This window comes from Peromyscus californicus, unplaced genomic scaffold (genome assembly GCF_007827085.1).
Source record: "Peromyscus californicus insignis strain IS unplaced genomic scaffold, ASM782708v3 Scaffold_5__1_contigs__length_169319896, whole genome shotgun sequence".
Lineage (NCBI taxonomy): Eukaryota > Metazoa > Chordata > Mammalia > Rodentia > Cricetidae > Peromyscus > Peromyscus californicus.
The window spans coordinates 104,419,748-104,441,289 of NW_026294573.1; the positions used below are offsets into that span (position 1 = coordinate 104,419,748).

At 42.1% G+C, this 21,542-nt stretch overlaps 1 protein-coding gene across 13 annotated transcripts in view; it reads right to left on the minus strand.

Moving 5' to 3' along the window:
* The window catches only part of LOC128096280 (protein unc-13 homolog B), a 207,862-nt gene that overhangs the window by 48,530 nt on the left and 137,790 nt on the right, over positions 1–21,542 (minus strand). For 2 of the 13 annotated variants that reach the window (XM_052715651.1, XM_052715649.1), the window contains exons 1-2: positions 9,987–10,483; positions 1,685–4,183 (exon numbers count right to left, since the gene is read on the minus strand). The exons of 10 other annotated variants lie outside the window; for them this stretch is intronic. In XM_052715651.1, the coding sequence (XP_052571611.1) occupies positions 1,685–3,935 (2,251 nt within the window). In that variant the 5' untranslated portion in view covers positions 3,936–4,183; positions 9,987–10,483. Of the gene's footprint in view, positions 1–1,684; positions 4,190–9,986; positions 10,484–21,542 lie in introns of those variants that run through there. One more of the 13 variants, XM_052715650.1, reaches the window with a different exon arrangement.

The window sequence follows — 21,542 nt, forward strand, 5'->3', positions numbered from 1 at the left end:
ACACGATTTCCATTTTTTACTTTCTAAATTGAATTTTATGACTTGACATTACCATTCATATTATTTAAGTCCTTAAATATTGAAGAGATATACAGTATATTTAAAAATTAAAAAACACCTCCATCTTATTCCACTGGTTTTTCATCCAATAAACTTTCTCCCATGGAGAACCATATATGGCCACATGCTACATACCATTTGAGTGAACAACGGGCTACATATAAAAATGTTGTACATCACATGGTCTAGGTCTACTGTAGACTCTACTATCTAGGTTTATGCATACTTCAGTGCTAACACAATGAGGAAGTTAGCGGTGCCTTTCTCAGGCTGTATTTCTGCCAATTAACACATGACTACATCAGTTCCTCACGTATCTCTCCCTCAATATTATATACTACAGCAGGCTCTATGGGGGTGAACTTCCTTCCCTCTCTTTTTATAGAAATGGAAGCATCTCATACACACCATTCTGCACTATGCTTTTTTCCAGGTCGACAAAGCTTAGGTAGCTTTCCATTTGAATAAAGAGCTACTTCACTTTTTTTATAGCTACATGGTACTGCATCCCATTGTTTATGTGTGCCAAAATTTTATTTCATCATATATTTAAAGGGATTTAGGTTGTTTTCAATCCTTACTATTAAAAACAATACTTCAAAAATAGCCTTGTACATATGCCACTTCCACATGTAAAAATATGTCTACAGGATACATTCCTGGAAGTGAGACTGAGGGCTCAAAAGGTGTGCATATTTACAACATTGATACATTGTTCCGAACGCTTTCCTTAGAAGTTATATCATCCCGTCCCATCAGCATTGTATGAGTACCTGATCCCTTACACCTCTGCCAATAAGATATGTCTCTCCATTTTAGTTTTGTCTTGGGAAACCTAATCAGGTTATATGCAAAAGAGGATAACCCCATTTACATTTAAAATTGGATAAATATAGCATATGCTCTTTGGATAAATTTAATTTTGATTGGGAGAAGAAAATGTAAAACTACATATTTCCATGCTGCCTAGAAACAAGTTCTTTCATTTCCTGCTGTGAAAAAACACATTTCGTTTTAGTTCTCAGGTATTTGGGGAAAGCAAAAGGGGAATATGATCCCTGAAGGGCAGCTGGGCCCATGGGCAGGGTCAGTACAAGGAGGCAGCTCCTCGGTGCTCCAAGTCAGAAGCAAGGCTGTGTGGGCAAGGCCAGAACCATGATGGCAACAGGTAGAGTCAGAGGTGAGGAAATTTCCAGTGACCATGAAGAAGCACCATCAACTACTGGAGAAATGGGAATTTTTCAAAGTAGACCATGAAACAAGTATTTTAAAATACAACATGGGATTCTTTTTCTGCCCCTCTGGCACCCCGGAATAAATGTGCTTTATTTCCCCTTCTTGCTTCCCGCATCAACGACTGTAGCCTATTGAGGCCCAAATGTTCCTCTCTCTTTTGAAAGGTTACTTCCCCTAATAGACTGGAAATGTCCTAAGGACAGAGACTAGAACTTCCTTCCTATTACCTTATATTTTCTTCTATTTCTCATAGATTTGTTTTAGGTCTGTATTAAAATAATTTACACTAATTCAAGCCATAGACCAACCCCATCACTTTGTGAACTCGCCACCACTCAGACGCCATACTGGGCCAGCTGGAATCCCATTACACAGAAACTCAGAATACCTGAGGGGATGTCTTCTACTGAAAGATGGCTTGCTGTCTGTACTAGCTCTTGCAAAAGTTTTTTCTGCCTCAGTCTTTTCTCTCTTAGAACATTTTTAAAATTGTTGATGCACTTGTTGAGGTAAATGGTCTCTGCACACACTTGCTCTAAACTCAGCTTGCCTTGATCAGGAGAGGCAGGCCTGGAACAAGTCTCATTTCCCAGACATGGGGCTAGAGGGAAACTGAGCAATGAGTTTGCAAGAGGTGAGCTATTAGAAGCAAGAGAGAAGTTGCTTGGGTCTTGAGGCATCTGATCACCCTGTGTAGAGATGCCTACTCCACCAGAGACCACACTGAGAAAGCTCTCACTCCCCTGACTCCCAGGACTCTCCACTGAACAATCATGGGCACCGCCCGAACTCGCTGTCCTGAGAAGTCTGTCACTGTTCTCTGACTGGGAACCACTTTCGTTGCTTTCCAGGTCTTCAGGACTGACAGATCCATTGTTTTCCAGCTTCTGAAACACCCCCTGAAGAGCCAAACGAAAGTGGTGGATTGCTCGGCTCAGCTTAGTTGAGTAAAATTTAATTTCTACATCCTCATCCTCCTGGGAGCCACTCAGAACACAGGAGGACTTATCAAAGACATCCTTAAGGACCTGGGCAGCACAGTTCTCGTCTTCATTTAGGTCAATATGAACCATGTTACTGAAAGTCTCAGGCCCTATGATCATTTCCTCCACTGTGCTGTCAGAGCTCAGAGTGGTAAACCTTCTTGACTTGTCTGCCAAAAGGTCCTCTAGCTGCCTTGAGCTCAGAATATCAAGTCCAGCTTCACAGCCTAGAATCGTGTCCTCTGCATTTACCCTCTCTGCTTTCAGTGATCTGGACAATGAAAGGCAACTGCTGTCCTTACTGTTATTGCTGCAGTCAGTTTGTGGTCTTGTTACTTTACATGCTTCACGTTCTTGGCTGCCCTGTTTGAAAAGCTGTGATTTCCCACAATCTTCCTCTTTTGACATTAACACCGAGGAAGACTCCTCAAGTTGACAGAGGGGAGACAGCTCATCACAATGATCACTGATTACCCGGGATGCTTCTGATGTTCCTTCTACTTCATCCTGCAGCTTAGACACATCACTCTGTTTTGTTAAACCATCCTTTGGTAAGAAGCAAAGGTCTTGCTGCTCAGAACCCTGGGTTCCTCTATGTTGATTCTGAGTCCTCAGCTGGTATGGTCCCATCATGTATCTTCTGTTCCCTGTTTCCATCTGAAGAGCTGGTTTACCCTGATTTAAAGAGTTCCAACTACAGTCTTGAAGTTGTTGCAAGCATGATAGAGACTCCTTTGGGGGATTCTTACACCCTTGTGGCCATACTGGCTCTTCTCTGGTAGCAACCCTGACTCCCACACTCTGCAAGAGGATAGATTTCTGCAAGATGAGGTCCCTGTGCTCTAGATGAACAAGTTTCACCACAGTGGGCCGGGGGACAGGAGCTGTGCCTGCCCTGTATGCCTCTCTGATGTACCTGTTGCACTGCATACCATTAACACAGAGGTGCTTAGCTAGGAAGCTGTCCACTAGCTCCATGGTGTTTTCCCCATCATGTTCAGGAAGCCCATATAGATAAAGAATAGCTTCCTCTCTTTCTACATGGGGTTCCAGGGCCTTTTCTCCATCACACACCTTGGCCAGAGAGCTGCTACCCACATGCAAGCCTTCTATTTCACTCAATACTGAGTCTACACAGCTAGACACTTCATCCACAGAGCCCCGGACTTGGCTCAAGTGCTGTCGCAGCTCAGCAATCTCAGACTGAAGACGACTGATACCTTGCAGCTCTCTGATGATATATTCTACTACATCTCCCAAAGGTTCTCGCTGTTCATGGCTACAGCTTTGGCCAGGGCCTCTGGACAAAAAGGGCCCAGCTTGGTTTCTCTCTGAAGGCTCTGAACAACTGGCAGGTGAGAGTTCCCGAGAATTAGACCCTGAAACACAGGCAGCAGAGGCCAGAGGATTGTTGGCTTGCTGCTCAAAGCTGCAAAGTTGGGCCAGGTCCCCATCTCTCTCTCCAGTAGTGGTGGAGTCTGTTGACTCACAGCAAGGGGGCAGGAAGTTGTCTTCTGGTAAGGATCCAGTAGGACCTGCGGACTTGCTCTTGACACCACATATAGTCTCTGCCCTAACCTTATCTGGTGAGAGGCTGGATGAAGGTCCCAACGTGAGCATGATTTCTTCCTCAGACTCTCGCAACAATCGTTTCATTTTTCCCCTCAGGAGAAGTGTTGGTTCTTTGCTTCTTTCTCTTATTTCTCGTTGGGATGCTTAATAGAAATTGTCTTAGAAGAGCCTGTCCCGTTTTTCCTTTCTTTTCTTTCTTCCTTTTTTGGATTGGTTTTTAGCAATTATTGCTAGTTGAGGCCTTTGGCTTAGCTCAGAGTGATGCCTGGAATGACCTCATGTATGGGCCTCAAACCTGACACATGCCCCCGGTTCCTGGTTTGGCTCTTATCCTGTAGCTCATGGAAAAAAAAGGGAAAATGGTACACTCAGATCAGAAAGAAACAGGAAACTTAAATCAGACCAAGCTGTCAAGCAGGGATAAGAACAATGCCTTCAAAGACAGTAAGAATCTACCCTGATCAGCCTTCCACTGAGCCTTAAAGGTTGCAGGTATCCCTGCTATTCCCTTGACTTCCTTTAAAACACTGATTTAAAACCAAATCAAGTCTTTTCTGTTCTTAACAAGTACAAAGCCATCAGTATTGAGACAAGCTGCTGAGATATGGATAAGGTAAGATCAATTAGTGACTTACTTGAACCTTCACAAAACTCAGCACTCGACTCTGAACGAGGGATGAACACGTAGATGTTTAACTACCACACACACAATGAAAAGACAAACACAGAAGGTTTCTTTTTTATCCATTTTGTTTCAGATATTCAATAGTTCATCTTTGTTTCGTGATAGCAACCATTCACTTGAAAAAGAGACCATGGCAAGTATTTCCGATTTGAAGGAAGAAAAAGTATTACTACAGCTAATTCCAGAATAAGGTGGTAGAGTATAGGTGCAGCAATGTTCAGAACTCAAATGGCATTCAACATATTTAAATCTACTGGGACAGACAGCTTAAGGCCCACAAATAATAGACTCAATACAGACTCAGATGAAGGCTCAGGTGGGAGCAGCTGAATCACTATCCAGATTCAGCTTTTCTGGGACTCAAGGTACTCTATCTATGTGACTGTACTGCTCAGGTATCAGAGGGAAGCTAACTCTCCGACTGGCTGGGGGACAGCAATGCATGGGACAAGCAGGGAGTTGGTTATATTACACAGGGTATTTTGCCATTCTCCAAAAATTACAGCTAGACCTTCTACCATTCTTGCTTCTGGTACTTAACTCACTGGTAATTACTAAAGGACAGAGGTGGAGCTGATTATTAACTTATGGGGAGGGGCACACATTTCCTGTTTATTAGGAAGATATAAAATGTGGGGAGTAGAAGAGTGGAAAGTACAAAAGGGAAAACAGACTCGGGGATGCATGGAACTACCAATACTCTACGGTCCTGCTAGCAACCGAGCAAGGGACGAGATGAGCTAGTGGGAGACACACTGTCCTTCAATTATTTGACATGAGATAGTTTCTCTGATTTCGTTTTTAAATGTTGTCATGATTTATAAGTTTTCTAAATCCTTACTAGAAGGGGGAAACTGCCTTAAAGAATAAAGCTGACCGCTAGGTGGTGGTGGCACACGCCTCTAATCCCAGCACTCGGGAGGCAGAGCCAGGCGGATCTCTGTGAGTTCGAGGCCAGCCTGGCCCACAGAGCGAAAGGCGCAGGAAAGGCGCAGAGCTACACAGAAAAACCCTGTCTTGAAAAAACAAAAAACAAACAAACAAAACCCAAAAAGAATAAAGCAGACCTAATAGCAACTCATTTTCACGAAAAGTCACTGTCTACAATTAAGTCTATGGGCCTAAAATTTAAAAGCACTGTACCTCCCTGGATTGAGAAGCAGCAGAAGGACGAGTCATGGGACTTGGAATAAAGATGAGCTGGTGCTACAGGGGATAACTAGGTCAAGAACCAAGAGACAGAAACTAGATGAATTCCTATTTCCTATCTCCCTGTCTTCTCTACAGCTCCTATAAGAACTCTACTTTAACAAGGAGTTCCTCATCTAAGTAGATTACGTATTTTGTGAGGTCACAAACAAGTCCAGTCCACACATTACTGCTTTACCCTGAGCTTCAAGAAGCCAGGTTAATAGCAGCTTCTCCCTGCTCTAAACAAAGAGGCTTGTTTCCATATTAAACAAACAAATCAAACCCTCCAAACCTTCTTTCAATTGGTAGCCACTGCCTCTCCATGTACTGAACTTAACAATTACCTGCTGTTCATACATGTTCTGCAGGGGCACCAAACTCATTCGGTCATCCTGGTTTTTAGGTGCTGAAGCAGGGGATAAGCTCACTGTGTTACCTGAGGATTAACCAGTCACTCTGCTCAGAGCTCAGCAGACTATAAGGAAAGAGGCAACCTGAGGACCCAGGAGACTCAAGTCAGCCTTCTTCCTCAATCTCTCTTTGCTACTACTGAATGAAATGACAGGGGCTATGGAGAAGGACCATCTGATCTCCAAGTCAATTTGAATTAATAAATACATAAAGGAGATGCCAGGCATTAAGTTAAATGCCAGGAATATAAGAAACACTCTCTACTCTTTAATAGATTAGATTACATTATCTATGGATAATGGATGAGACTGGATGACAATATGAAGTGATATTAATTGTAATTAAAAAGTAAGTATTTATTATAGGAGTGAAAAATATGAAAGAAGTAATACACAAAACCAGGACAGGTAAGGCCACAGAGAATACCACCTTTGGTGAATTCTCTGCTTAAATCTAGGCCTCTAGTTGCCATCAAAGTGTTCATGCTATCATTCTGCCTGTCTTGTTGGCCTATCCACTGTGGTCAATTCTCTAATTTCATGCACTCACTTTGAAATAAGCATACATTTATTCCCCTTAAGGAATGCTCGATGTTGGAAAAAATAATATAAGGCTGTCCTTCAAGAACTAGCTGTATTTGAAAAGGAAACACAGGAAAAGAAAATGAAGTAACCAGAAAGCTAAAGATTTAATGATGGAAAACTAAGAATTAGGGCCAGAAGTAGATATTTAAATTACATTTCATCAGTACCAACCTACTAAAACCAAGTCAAAAGAAACACTCCTCAGTATTCTTAAAAGGCTGATTCACTTACTCTTCTCTCTGACTTATAAAATAAACATGATTAAGAATGTGACTAGTTCTTGTAAAAAATGCCTCTGACCCAAATCTTGGCTTAAAGGAAACCACCAGAGACCTCTGGGAAACAGGCAAGGATTCTATGAACATATATCAAGCAGCCTCTCAATTCTGTGAAACAATCCCAAAGAGCAGCAAGACAAAAACACCAAGACCCTCCCCCAATCAAGGCTGTATGATCCCTGGGCCATTTACCACTTACACTGTAAGGTGAATATGGTGAGAAGGTGGTTTCTAGGGCCAGCCACAGCAGGTAGGGGTACTCTCAGGATGTGAATCTTTGGGAAAGAATCAATTCCTAGACTATCATGTCAGAAGAAAGAGATCAGGGCCCAAATACAAAGAGCAAATTAGTACAAATGAGAATGTCCTAGACCAGGAGCTTAGTCTAGTCCCAGCCCTGCAGTTTCTGGGATGCGCCATTTCTCAACATTCTTGTGGTCTACCTATGCTAATGGACTAGTTTTGTTTGGCTATTATAGTATTTTTTTTTCTAAATTTTTAAACTGAAAGTATTTAGGTGGAATAAGTACTCTAGCTTCTCAAAAGCCCACTTACCTAAAATTATAACCCTTGATCTAGAAGGACATCCTTATTGTTACTAAATGGTAGGTTCTTGCTTAAGAGCCCACAATGGATATGAACCACATTACCAAGAAAATGTTCATTTATTTCCAAATTCCTAATGCCTGGTATAGGGCCTCACTATGAAAAGCACCGGGCCTAGCACACAGTGAGACCTTGGTGCCATGAGGAATTAATGGTAAAGCTGGATTAGAATTCCAGTCTCCTACTTTTTCTGATCCTCCTCCGTTTCCATGACAACATGAAAACTTCAAGGTCCAGGTTTCCTTCTAGATTAGTGACCAAAAACCTGTTTCAATTGTAAAACTAAGGTGGAAATCTCTTCCCAGTAACATTTATTCACAATTTCCTGAAACTTACTTAGGACAAAAATTACCAGGCCGTCAGCTATCTAATACCTGCCCAGTGTCTGAGGCTAGTGGAGAGAATCCTCAGTGCTGTTGTGATGGTCTCTCACTTGGCTCTTCCAGCAAGAAAAGCTGCCCTGATCCTTGTCTTAGTGATGAATAGAGCAGCACTCTCCCAACAGAAATATAATGTAATCCACATGGTATATTTTAAGTTCCCTAGCAAAAATATAAAAAGTAAAAGAAGCATGTAAAATTAATATGTGTTATTCAACCTCAAATCCAAAATATTATTACATGTAATCAACATAAAAATCATTCATTGTATATTTGCATTCTTTTTTTATACTAAATCCTTGAATCTCATATATCACATCTTATTTTCCAAAACATCTTAAAGCAGTCTAACTAGCTAGGCATGGTAGCACATGCCTATAATCCAAGAGTGTGGGTGTGTGTGGCTATGTACACATGCAGAGGTATACATGAGATATGGTACATGTGGGATTTGGTTCTCATTTTGTGGGATCTGGGAACAAGACTCAGGTCATTAGACCTAAATGTAAATGCCTCGACCCACAGAGCCAACTAACTGGTCCACTCCCAACACTTAGGAGGTAGAGATAGGGGAGCAAGATTTCAACGTCATCTTCGGCTATATAGACAGTTCAAGGACAATCTGAGCTACATGAGACTGTTTCAAAAAAAAAAAATCGAAGGCTAAACAGTCATGTGTGGCCAGTGGCTACCATACTGGACAACATGGATCTAGAATTCCGGGGTAGGGACTACTCTAGATAGGCTCTAAAACTCGTGAGTAGGTACCCAGTGTAGAGAAGAGTGTCATCACAGTGACAGTGAACTCTGTTACTTTCACTCATCTTTTTACCTGATTACTCTGATCCTAGTTGGAAGTAGCTCATTTCTGCTTATGGACAGGCTCACTCCTCCTTAAGGCTACAAAGAACCAATATCAAGCACTAACCACAAAAAAATGAGAACTTTTTTCCCTCTCCATCCTACCATTTGTCAATATCCTGTAGCTTTGTGTAGCTTCTTTCCAATATTCTGGGCAAACTACAGGACAAACATGGTTACTTCCTCAGAAGCTACCCATTCACATGGAGGGTTTGGAGACCTTGCATGAGCAAGAGTGTGATCTCAATGCAGCTAGGTGCAAAGTCTACAAGACGGGCAGATGATGATGGCAAAAGACTCACTGGTTTAGAATTTTCAGTTTACATGAGTCTCACTTATCATTACAACCCTGTAAGGCAAGAAGAATTATTATTTTGACTTCATAGAAGATAAAGCCAGAGCTTTAAGAGGGCGAATTAGACTTGACCAAGGTCACTGAGAAAGGCTAGGATTAAGTAAGTTTTCAATTTACAAAGTTAGGGCTCTTGCACTACACATATAAACAGACAAATTATACGCATGTATACACACACTCAAAGCTGGGAAAGCTCAGGATGGACATTTCTGTTTATATGGCATATGTATGCATGAGAGGCATGTACACACCACACTGGACAGTATAGCCCCTCTCCACACATTTACAGAAGAAAGATGAAAAGGTTTCTGAATATACCTAAGAACAGGAAGGTTACCTAAGTGCATGTATAAATGCATGGAGGAACAGATGATCTCTATATATGAATGTACACAGAGGTAGAGATAACTTATATGCATTCACATAAGATGAATAAAAGGTTGTCTATATGCAATGTATATACAGGAGAGGACCAGGTAGGTTATAAACACATATAGGCATGTCAAGACAGAAACTATGCAGACATCCAACAGGATGGATCAGTAGTTGTAGATATATAGCAGAGTACCCATGAAGAATGGATGGCCAGATTACCAGTACCCAAACACGTGCATGTGAAGATTCGACCCCAGTGCTGAGTATGCTATTTTCCCTCATTATAATGACTAGCAACTTGGCTCAAGCAGTTATGTAATTAACGTAGCTGCTCCATATTCCACCCACAAATGCTTTGCTTTTGCCGCTCCTGTCGTTCAGAGTCAATCATGTATTTAATATCACTTACCTTGCTGCTGCAACCAAAATAAGGTTAAGAAAATGAAAAAGGAAAAAAAAAATAAAGCCACAAATTCTCAAGTTTTAGAATGCAAGCGCTGCCTTTAAGAGGTAATCCATCAGAAGCACTCCTTAGACTGATAAAGAAGCCACAGGATGAACTTTCTGAGCCACAGCACAGCCGCCTGCCCAACCAACAAACAGCGCCAAGGAGCTATTATTCTCAGTTGCACCCTGCTGGCTGGCTCCTCTGTGCAAAGTTGAAGAGAGGAACAATGCCTAGCAGAGAAATCCCCTCAGTGAAGGCGGGGCAGGAGTCTGGTGGCTGCAAATCTAGGAATCCAATCTGGTCCACACCTCTCTGTTGAGGGGAGATTCTGAAGACCAGGCTGCTGAAGGCAACAGCAGCGAAACTTCAACTGGATGTGGAATTCTAACTCAATCCTTTCCAGGCTTTGAGACTGGGAGGAAAGCAGGGCAGCTCCGGCTCCCGCTTCTGCTCCTCCTCCTCTCCAGCTGCTTCCTGCCTGCCTGCACCCTCCCATAGGGCACCAGCCCTCCTCACACGTTGCTGGCACACACACCCCCTTCCCAGCACACTCACGCACACACAATCCTGCCAGCAAGCTCACTCACACACCCTTGGTGAGTGTCTCTCCCTCTTGCTAAATATAGATCTTACTCTCTCTCCCTTCCCCCATTTTCTTCCTTCTTTCCTCCCTATCCTTCTTCTCTCCTATCTTTACACCCCTCTCACATCTTTAGAATTTAAGAGCGATGTACCACAGAGCTCTATACTTTAAGGAGCTCCAAATCTCAGGGGGAACCCAGAATACAGCTAACACACAATACAAAGACAGTTTTCTGTTCTATTAAAACAAGCTCTGGGTTGGTTTACCATATGTAAGGTCTGTCATCAGCCTTTAGAGAAGCTGAAGGACAGGGACAGTGACCAAGTGCAGTTCACATCAAATCGTGCCATTTTCTCACAGTTTACATCCTCAAACAGTTTCTCTGAACAGCTACTGCAAAAGAATTCCCTTAGGCTATGCTGATACAGTGACTAGGGAGGAGGGGAAACTGAGTTAAACAAAATGGGTCTCAACTGCAGCAGTCAAGACCAAAGGCTGCTTTTGGAATCCAGAATTCAGAACTTGGCAACTCAAATGAATACAACATCAGTCCAAAGCTGTCTAAGATGCTGAGTTCTATTTTCATGATCCCCAATATCCCAGCTTGCCTTTCCCAATGGCAGCCCTATGTCTACAGAGATTTTTCTGGTCTAGTTGTTCTCACGTTTTCCTAATCCCAACAATTCCACAAGTCTCTGTAGGATGGACTACGAAATCAAGTATCTTTATCTTCAAAGAACACTCAAACTGTTCACTGTAACATATCTGAGTATAACGTAGCACCATTGATGCTCTGGAACATAAAGTGGCAGGTACATGAAACACGCTCCCTTGGTCCACTTTGCAGCCACGGATGGGAAAACACTGCTCGCTGTGCCTAGCCCTGAACTGCCAGTAACAACCCAGTCACGCTGCTTCTCTTCTGCCTTCCCTGAACCTGGCACAATGAGAAAAGGCATTCCTCTTCCTCAGGTCAAAAACGGGAGGCAAACTTGACTGATTCGGCATTTATCTCAAACATTCCTGTAGCAATCCACAGAAGACTCTTGCCCATCTAACCCAGAAATCAGGTGGTATGTCAAGGCAGGCAGTTCTATGTGACAGATAAAACAAAGCTTTGACTTATTTAATCTTGGCTTGTTTGAGGCAGAATCTCACTTTGTAGACCAGGCTAGTTTTGAACTTGCAGTGATCCTCCCGCTTCTGCCTCCCAATGCTAGGATTACATGTTCCTGAGCCATCATGTCTGGCTCCAAACAAGATTTTAAATCAATCATAATCTCCATATCTTATCCAAGATTCCAAGGAGAAAGGGTTGGTTTCAGAGCCAACATTTGCCTCCTTGCTGCCTTCTTCCAATAACATTGATTTCCCCTCAGTCAAGGCAGAAAAATTAGATTCCAAAAGATGCTAAATAACCCATTTCTTAACCATCCACCTCATTATGCAGCCAACACTGACAGCAGAACAAATACCTCCTAACCCAGTTGGGAGCTGGCTAGATGACAGAAGAGATAAGGGCTGACAGCACAACTATAACCACATCTAAATACAGAGGAAGAAAATAACTTGAAAACTGTCAAATTTCAGTGGAAGCCACAGCCAATTTACTGTGGAGTTTCCCAGGCTTGAGCCAGGAGAGGTACAGGGTTTAACACAAATAGAGGAAAGACTGATTAAATCAGAATTCCTTCCCCAGCTCTGCAGCCAAGCACAAAGAGTCAAGAACAGTAACTGTCCTTTATGAGGTCTGGGTGCAGGCATTCTAAAATGAGGGAAAACTAACACTGTCAAGAACAAGGAAGATTCCCCAGAGCCAGGGCATTGCCTAAGAAACCTAGTTCTTCATGCCCTGTCCACCGGTGGGGTTCCAGGGCTTGGTCGAGGACTCAAGCAGTATTACAAAGGCTAATGGATCCTGTCTTGTCCATCTGTCCAAATGTGCACATCCCATCTCCTAAGCAGCTCTGGCTTTCTAGAAAAACAATGGCTCAGAGAATGGAAGATATGTTCAAGACATCAGAAAGCACAAAATTCGCTATCTCCCATTAGAGCCTTCAAATTTCACATGAGTGTTCACATCTTTGACCACAAATTATTCTTGTGCTTACCACTGCTCCATGCTTAAGCAAGAGCAAGGAGGATGTGATGGTTAATCCTGTCAACTTGATAGGACTTAGGCATTTTTAGGTGGAAAGAGCTGCCCTGAATGTAAGTGTACTTACATTCTGTACTGGGGTCCCAGACTGAATAAAAAGGAAAAGGTAAACAAAGCACCAGTGTTCATCTCTCTCGGCCTACTAGCTGTCTACTCAATGCGAGCAGCCGTCTCACGGCCCTGCCACCGTGCCTTTCTCACTATGAGGGACTGCATCCTCCAACTATGAGCACAATAAATCAATCCTTCCTGAAGCTGAGTTTTTTCGTCAGGGATTTTGTCACGGCAATGAAATAAACAACTAATACAGAGGATAAAGGATGATAAAGAACAGTCATCATAAGCTCTGGTAATGAAGAGGAGGTTCCTTCAGCCACAATCCTACAGGGCTCAGTTTCAGACATCATATGACCACAAAATAATCAGCTCTCCTCAGGGATGGATAGTAGGCCATTTTTGTTTCCTTGGCTCTAAGAGCAACAATAGAGCCCCTTTGTCACGATGGATCTGGCCCTTGATAATCTCATGTAGGCTAAGAAGATGAGGTCCTTTTTTTAAGAAATAGCATAGTTCCCACCTCAGCTGGGAAATGTCCTCAAAGCTAGCCTGCTCTAGAGTCCGCTGGGCAGAACTGGGAAACAGATTGGGTTAAGAAGGGAAAGGCATTTATCCAGAAACTCTGAAATGCTTTCAACAGACATTCTCAAGGTCTGGTTCCCAATTTAAATCTTTGCAGGGATTTTCGCCTAGAGACAGATGAGTCAAGATGGAAATTCAAAATGAGACACTGACACTCACGCAGAGTTGTAGGAAGGTTCAGAGTGGCAGGTGCTCTAATGGGGAGCTGAATGGATGCGTTAGTCAGGAGACCACCTGGTGCATAAAATCCTCTTCAACTAAAGCAGTTATATAGGACCACAGGGTCACTGGGGAGGGCCTCAACAGTCATAATTCTCTCCCTCAAATAACCAGTCTAAATCTCCCTAAGATCAGATACAACTAGTCTGGAAGCAAAGAACACGCCTACTCCAAACCTGGCCTCCCTTTTCAGGTGTCACTGCCAGGGACTGGCCGGGTCAGGACCAGCAGGTGTCTAGCTTGTCTTCCCAAGACAGCAGTCATAAATATGGAGACAAAGGATGGGGAAACTCAGTTCAGTTTTACACAGGAGTCAGTTTGTGGCTATTTTCCTTCTCTACCACTAAGAAAACCCAGAAGCATCACGAAGAGGCTGACATGTGGCCACACAGCTGGGATTTCTTTTATGCGTGGGGAAAATGGTTTGTTCTGGTGGCTAAGAAAAGTCATTTTTTTTCCTCCATATAGAATTATGTTCTCCCCAAACTATTCAGCAACTATATACAAGCAGAGAATGATGGGCAATGGGAGGTGTTCCTCTTTCTTCCCCCAGGAACACGCTGCCCTAAGGGAATGATGAACCTGGCAGAGACATACTGAGTTTACTGATGTGCTAAGACAGAGCTGCCATGCAGCTCAAATGCAACTTGACAAGCTGCAAGGCAGGCCTTAGGAGTCACAAACTGCTGACAAGCCTCAGTTCTACAACCAGGTCAAGCACCATGCCCAATTAGAACCTTGAGTATAAAGAGGCAATAAACAAAATGCTCAGGACTGCCCATCTAAACAGGTCAAAGGCCATGGGCTATGTTCATTCCAGAACCAACGACTGAAAGGGTTTTGAAGAGTCCTTTATCTTTGTTTAAAAACTCTTAAAGTAGTATACATTCTTATGCTCTCACACAACTCTGATCAAAAGTCACAACATCCAGACTTGTCTTAGTTAAGGTTTTATTGCTGTGAAGAGACACCAGGACCATAGCAACTCTTATAAAGGAAAACATTTAATTGGGGCTAGCTTATAGTTCAGAGGTTTAGTTCATTATTGTCATGGTGAGAAGCATGGCAGTATGCAGACAGACATGGTGCTGGAGAAGTAGGATCAGCACACAGCAGGCTTCTGAAACCCCAAAGCCCACCTCCAGTGATACACTTTCTCCAACAAGCCCACACCTCATAATAGTGCCACTCCCAATGAGCTTATAGGGACCATTTTCATTCAAACCACCGCAAGACAAAAAAGAATATAGTTCCTGAACTATAGTCTCTGTGTCTTTGTCTCTGTCTCTCTCTCACTCTTTCTCTCTCTCATTCTCTCACTGTGTATGTATGTATATGTGTGTATGTGTGCATGTGTGTACACTGACCTTCCAGTGCTTTTACTTGAACTTCTCAGCTTTCAGAACTGAAAGACACTTACATTGTATATAAATTACATTGTTCGTGGTAAGTAGTTCTGAAAGGCTGGGGCTACAACAAATTGTGACACCCCCCCCACCTAATTTATACTTTGAAATCCTAACTCTTACTACCTCATAATATGATCTTATTTGGAGATATGGTCTTTAAAAAGGCCATCAAGGTCATCAAGGTTGGCTCTAATCTGACTGTATTCTTATAAAAATGGGAAATATAGGCTCAGTTGGTAAAGGATTTGCTCCTATGGCAGACTTAGTAAACTAAACAGAATCTTTCAGAACAATTGATTACACACACACACACACACACACACACACACACACACACACACAAAACGTGTGACAGTTAGCTTTAACTGTTACTTTGACACAATCTAGAATCATCTGGGAAGAGTCTCAATAAGAAATTGACTACCTGTGAACATGTTTGTTGGACAGTGTTTAATTCAGTGAATCGATGTGGGAAGACCCAGCCCACTTTAGCAGCACCACCACCAATGCAGGGGATACTGACCTGTGAAAGAGTGGAGCGATCCAACTGAGAACCACAAGTGAGCATAGATGTACTTGTTTCTCCCTGCTTTTGACTGTGTACGTGTGACCAGCTGTCTCAAGCTGCTGCAAATGTAATTTCCCTTCAATAACAGGCTGTAAAGTGGAACTATGAGGTAAAATAACCCTTTTCTCCCCTTAGTTGCTTTTTGCTAGGGTTTTTTTTTTAACCACAGTAACAGAATTGAAATAAATAAGAACAAAATATAATAACAGCTAGATACCAATCAAGTGCCTAGGTATTAAACAAGGCATGGTGAAAAGGTGTCATGACTTTTGGTCTAAGGCAGTTCCCTGAATGAGATGTTCTAACAAGGTAATAACTATATCCATATCTTCCATATCTTATTGTGCTTGGGTGACTGGTCGTGTCAGTTACTGAGAAAACAATTAGAGAAGAGGAGGTGACAGAGAAAGAAACAATGAGTACAGATCGAATATGTATTAGGTGCCTCTGAACATACAGGTGACAACATCCATAGGCAATTGGAGACAGAAATCTGGAGCTCATGAAAAATAACTCGTGAGACTTCCTTAGTCCCAGGTAAGTATGTAAATTAGATTATCCAGAGAAGAGCAAGATGGAGAAACAGAGTCTGGGAATCATTGAGTTTTAAGAGACAAGCAGAAGATAGCAAATAGTGTGAAGGAAACAAAGATGGAGCTGTCAAAAATAAGAAACAACTTGAAGGAAACACAGCCCAGATGCCAGGAAGGAGGAGTGCCTTTGGGGGAAATCAATGCACAGTTGTTATTTCACCTGTCAAAAACTGCTTCGGGATATTGGTTCTCTGGAACACTCTTCCCAACTTGTCATCTTTACCTATTTATGTCCAAGTGTCCTTAGGTGTGTACTGAATAAGTACATTTCCTTATCATACTTGAAGATGACATCCAACCACAGGATGTGGAAGCTGAAGAAACTGAGCAACACGCCTTTTTCCTCTGACTTCAAGAAGTGTTTTTTTTTCCTTCCAGATTAAATGTATGAGTGTTCTGCCTGCATGTATGTATATGTATCACATGCTTGCCTGGAGCCCACAGAGGCCAGAAGAGGGTGTTTGATCCCCTGGAACTGGAGTTATGGATGGTTGCAAGTCACCATGTGGGTACTGGAAACCAAACCTAGGTCCTCTGCAAGAGCAATACGAGCTCTTAACCATGGATCCATCTCTCCATCCCCTAGCTGCATGTGGTGGCTCACAACTATGATCCCAGCACTTGGGAGGCTGAGGCGGGAGGGTTGCTGCAAGTTTGAGGTTGGCCTAGGCTACTCAGTGAGTTCCCAGACAGTCTGGGCTACAGAATGAGAACTTGATTGAAAAGGAAGAAGAAAGGAATAAGAAGGGTAAAGAGGAGGGGGTAGAGGTAATGAGGAGGAGGAGGAAAAGGGAAGAGAGACAGAAAAGGCTGGGGATATAACTCAGTGGCAGAGCATTTGCTTAGCATGTGAGAGGTCCTAGGTTTAATCCCCAGCACTGCAAAAAGTAGTAGCAGTAGCAGCAGCAGCAATAGTAATAGCAACCGTTATCTTATTGTATATACTAAAGCTGAACTTTAGGATGTATCTTTTTTTTTGAGACCAGGTTTCTCTGTGTAGCTGTCCTGGAACTTTCTCTGTAGACCAAGCTGGCCTCGAACTCACAGATCCACCTATCTCTGCCTCCCAATGCTAGATTAAAGACATGTGCCACCACCACCCCAGAAGATGTATCCAGGTATTTTTTAAAACTAATAGTGCCACTTGTAAGGAGCTGTAGATCTCCTTTCTGACGAATGTACAAACAAAATGCAGGTTAACCCTTGATTTCATTTTCCTAAGCTCATCTTACTTTTTTAAAATTTTCTGATACTTAAAAAATAACTGCTAACTTAGTATTATCTAGGAGTTCCTCTGATAAGACTTTTCTAGCCACCTAACTCGACAGGCTTGCTCTCTACTCTATAGTCCACGGCTAACTATTCTCACACGTGTGACTTTTGCAATAAATCACTTAAGGTCCTGAACGACATCTTAACCTTGATAAGCCAGAAGACTTGTGTCTATTAATAGATGAATAAAAATGTAGTGTTTATAAGCACATGTATAAGCATACATACAAACACACATGATGGAATAAACAAAATTTAAGACATGAATACACTTCTCTCTGGAAACAGAGATCATTAAAGAAAATCACAACCAATCAAATACAGAGTTGTAGAGCCCAGTTCCAACTAATACAACTACAGTACAACTCACACACCTAAAGATTAGGGATCATAGAAGAGGGGGTAGAAAGATTGTAAAAGCCAGAGGAACAGGGAGTTTGCTGTGAGACTGTCTCTCCAAGAACAGCAGAAGCTAGACCCATAAACTTCCACCAACATGACTGCCTGAACAGGAGCTGAACAAGGACGATGACGATAAGCATGCTACCTTTAAGGGGGCTGGGGGAAAGCCCAGGAGGCTCCAACCCTACCCAAAGAACTATAGGACACTAAGGAATGCTGAGAGCAGGGGAAACAGTCTTCTCAGGGAAAAGTACACCACTTGCTTATCCAACCCAAATGGTCAGTCCTGAAAACATATACACATAATTAACAGTACATAGACTGAGCAGATTGTGTTTAAGTATTTAGGAACACACACAGACACACACAATAACTAATAATTAATGAAAAAAAAAGACCGTGAATTTGAAAGAGAGCAAGGAGGGATATACAGGAGGGTCTGGAGGGAAGAAGGGAAGAGAAAATGATATATCTCAAAAAATAATTTAAAAATATACCTGAACACAAAGTAAAACAGAAGAGACAGCTAAGAGAAATATATAGCAACATATAAAAAGAGATGGGAGAAATCGTGATGGGGTAGAAAAAATGAAGAAATGGAGGCCAAAGGCTATAAACTGATAGGGCTGATGAAGCCACTCAGTGGGTAAGGACACTTGCTGCCAAGCCTACTAACCTGAATTTGACCTTCAAGACCTACATGACAAGGCAGAACCTATGAAATGTAATGAAAAAATATTTTGAGGAAAAATTTTACTCACCCATCTACTGATATCTGTTAGTTTGATGTCTACATCAGAATATAAAAATAGGCAGTCTCTATTTTGTATCTCAATGCTATTTTTCACTTAGCTTTTTTTGTTCTGTTTTGTTTTTTCGAGACAGGGTTTCTCTGTGTAACAGCCCTGGCTGTCCTGAATCTCACTTTGTAGACTAGGATGGCCTCAGAAATCCACCTTTCTCTGCTTCCCCAGTGCTGGGACTAAAGGTGTGTGCCACCCACCTGGCTGGGAAAACACTTTTTATACTCTGATACTGCAAGATTTTCTCTGATCATGGCTGCCCATCTTAGCTTCCATTATCTCAACTATTTGCTCTCATGAAGATCATTTGTGTGTGTGTGTGTGTGTGTGTGTGTTTAAATTGTTTGGCCAAAGTGACTTGGGAAAGTATGATTACGATCTTTTTTTAATGACTTCTTTAGTTAGGAAAAACTTTACTCTTCATAATTCAACTGCCCAGAGTTTAGGAAAACTATCCTTCCTACTCCATATTTTTTTTATTAACTACATCAAACGCATTTATACAGTCCCTACTGGGGAAAATTTTCAATTAGCAATAGTCACACCTCAGATAAAAATCATTGCCTATGATACTGCTGCTGCATAAAGCTTATACAGCCCCTCTCTGGTGTACAAGGCATTTTGTACAAGGCTGCTGTGTCCTCTTGTTTTAGAAATAAGTGAAATTCCTGCATAGGAAGAATGGCTTTGCTTCCTCTTACTTATCAAGAACCTAGGCTCATCTTATGGGTTCAGAATTGATTTGAGGAACACAGGAATCAAAAATAACATGTAGGTTGTTGAGTAAGAAGTGACATCTCCATTAGGAGGTGCTGAATCTAGGGTGCTGATATGACAAGTACTGTCCGAGAAGTAGCTGGAAATGACCTGGAATTCAGGAGATAGATTTGGGCTATAGATACATGAAAGCAAGAACGTATATGTGGTAGTTGGCATAATGAATGGGGTTTCATAGGAAGAATGCATACTGTTATAGGGAAAAAAATTGAGTAAAGAGTCCCAGAAAGACTAGCATTTCAGATGTGAAAAAGAGAAGCCAGACAAGGGAAACTACAGTGAGGTCAGAGAAGAAAGTTGGAGATAGTTCTAAGAAGTCAAAGAGGAGCGTACACTCAGAGAATCAAATACAGCAGGCAAAGTCCAGTCAGATCAAGACAGGAAAGCATTTGCTATTGTGTGTAGCTGGGAGCTCACTGATAACCTTGACAGGTGTAATTCTAAATTTTCCTTGAAAAATAAGTCCAATTCAACACTTCTGAAAAACAAGGTTTTTCATTACCAAGTATGTGAGCCAAATTGCTATACATTATGAGATTCTCTTTTTAAAGAGTCAGAGGACTAAGTGTATCCAAATCCCAAAAAGTCTGGGTTCAATACTGCCTCCCAAGAACATTCGGTTGGTGTTACATTCTAATGAACTCAGTGTTTCTCAAATTTCTTTGACCACAGAATCCGTGTCACCTGATAGCTATTAACAACTCTAAACGTCAATCATATGGAGCACACTTTGGAAAATGATGTTTAAAAAACAGGCAGGCTTCCAAGTTAAAGCGGATTTGGGCTAAAATCTCAGGTCTATGCTTACTAGCCAGGTGACACTGGTGCTACCTCACAAAACACTGAGTTCCTAGACTTGAGACATGGCTCAGTAGACAAAGTACTTGCAGCACAAGCATAAGACAGGAGTTAGGATCCCCAACACCCACATAAAAGCCAAGTGTGGATGTGTACACCTGTAACTTCAGTGTTGTGGGGCAGAGATAATTGGCTCTTTGGGGTTCCCTGGACAGTCAGTCTAGCAAAAGTGATGGAACTCTAGATTCAGTGAGCAACATGGTCTCAAAAACTAAGGTTGGGAGGAGCCAGTATGATGGATCAGCTAAAAAAAGTGCTTGCCACCAGACCTGAGTTTAATCTCCAAAACCCACATGATGGAAGGAAAGAATTGGCTCCCACAGTGTTCTATTATCTCTATATGTATGCCACACACTGTTCATGCACACGCGCACAAACACACACACACACATGCATGAGCACACACATGCAAATACACACACACATGCACATTTGCGTGTGCACACACATGCAAATACACACACACATTGTTTTTTAATAAGATGGAGCAGTGTATGGTGGCACATGCCCTTAATGCCAGCACTTGGGAGACAGACATAGGTGGATCTCTATATGAGTTCAAGACCAGCCTAGTCTACATAGCAAGTTCTAGGACAGCTAGAGTTACACAGTGAGGACCTGTCTCAAAAGTAAATAAATAATAAATATAAGGTAGAGAAAGATAAAGACATCCAGTGTCAACCTCTGGACCCCATATGTACATGCACATAAACACCCCCCATGCACACACACACACACACACAAAGTCGATTAGGCATTCAGTTCAATGGGGCTAATAGCATAAGCCTAAATAAATTATAGAATTATTGTGAGGCAATCACTGAGTAATAGATGTAAAACAAGTAGCAATGCCTGAGACATAGTATTCAATGTGGTTACTATGGTAATTATTATGGCAGTAACTGAGAGTAAAATGCAAACTATAAATATAGGTATTAGAATTTTCAATAAACAAACAAAGGATTGTGAAAAAGCTGCAATCTAATTGCAATTAGGAAGGTAGGAGTAGGGCATGCTGACGGAAGTGGCAGAAGGAGCCAACAAGAACCAAGCTTCACTCCTGATCTAGAAACATGGGACAAACATAAAGGCATGATCTCCACTAAAGAGGATTTGAGAGAATAGCTAGGTTTCAGTCAAGGTTAGAAGCTAGAAAAAATTAGGTTTGGTCTCTCCTATCAGGTAAGGACAACTCAATTTGTCAAAGGGCAGGAGGGGCCTGTTGGGAGCAAGGGC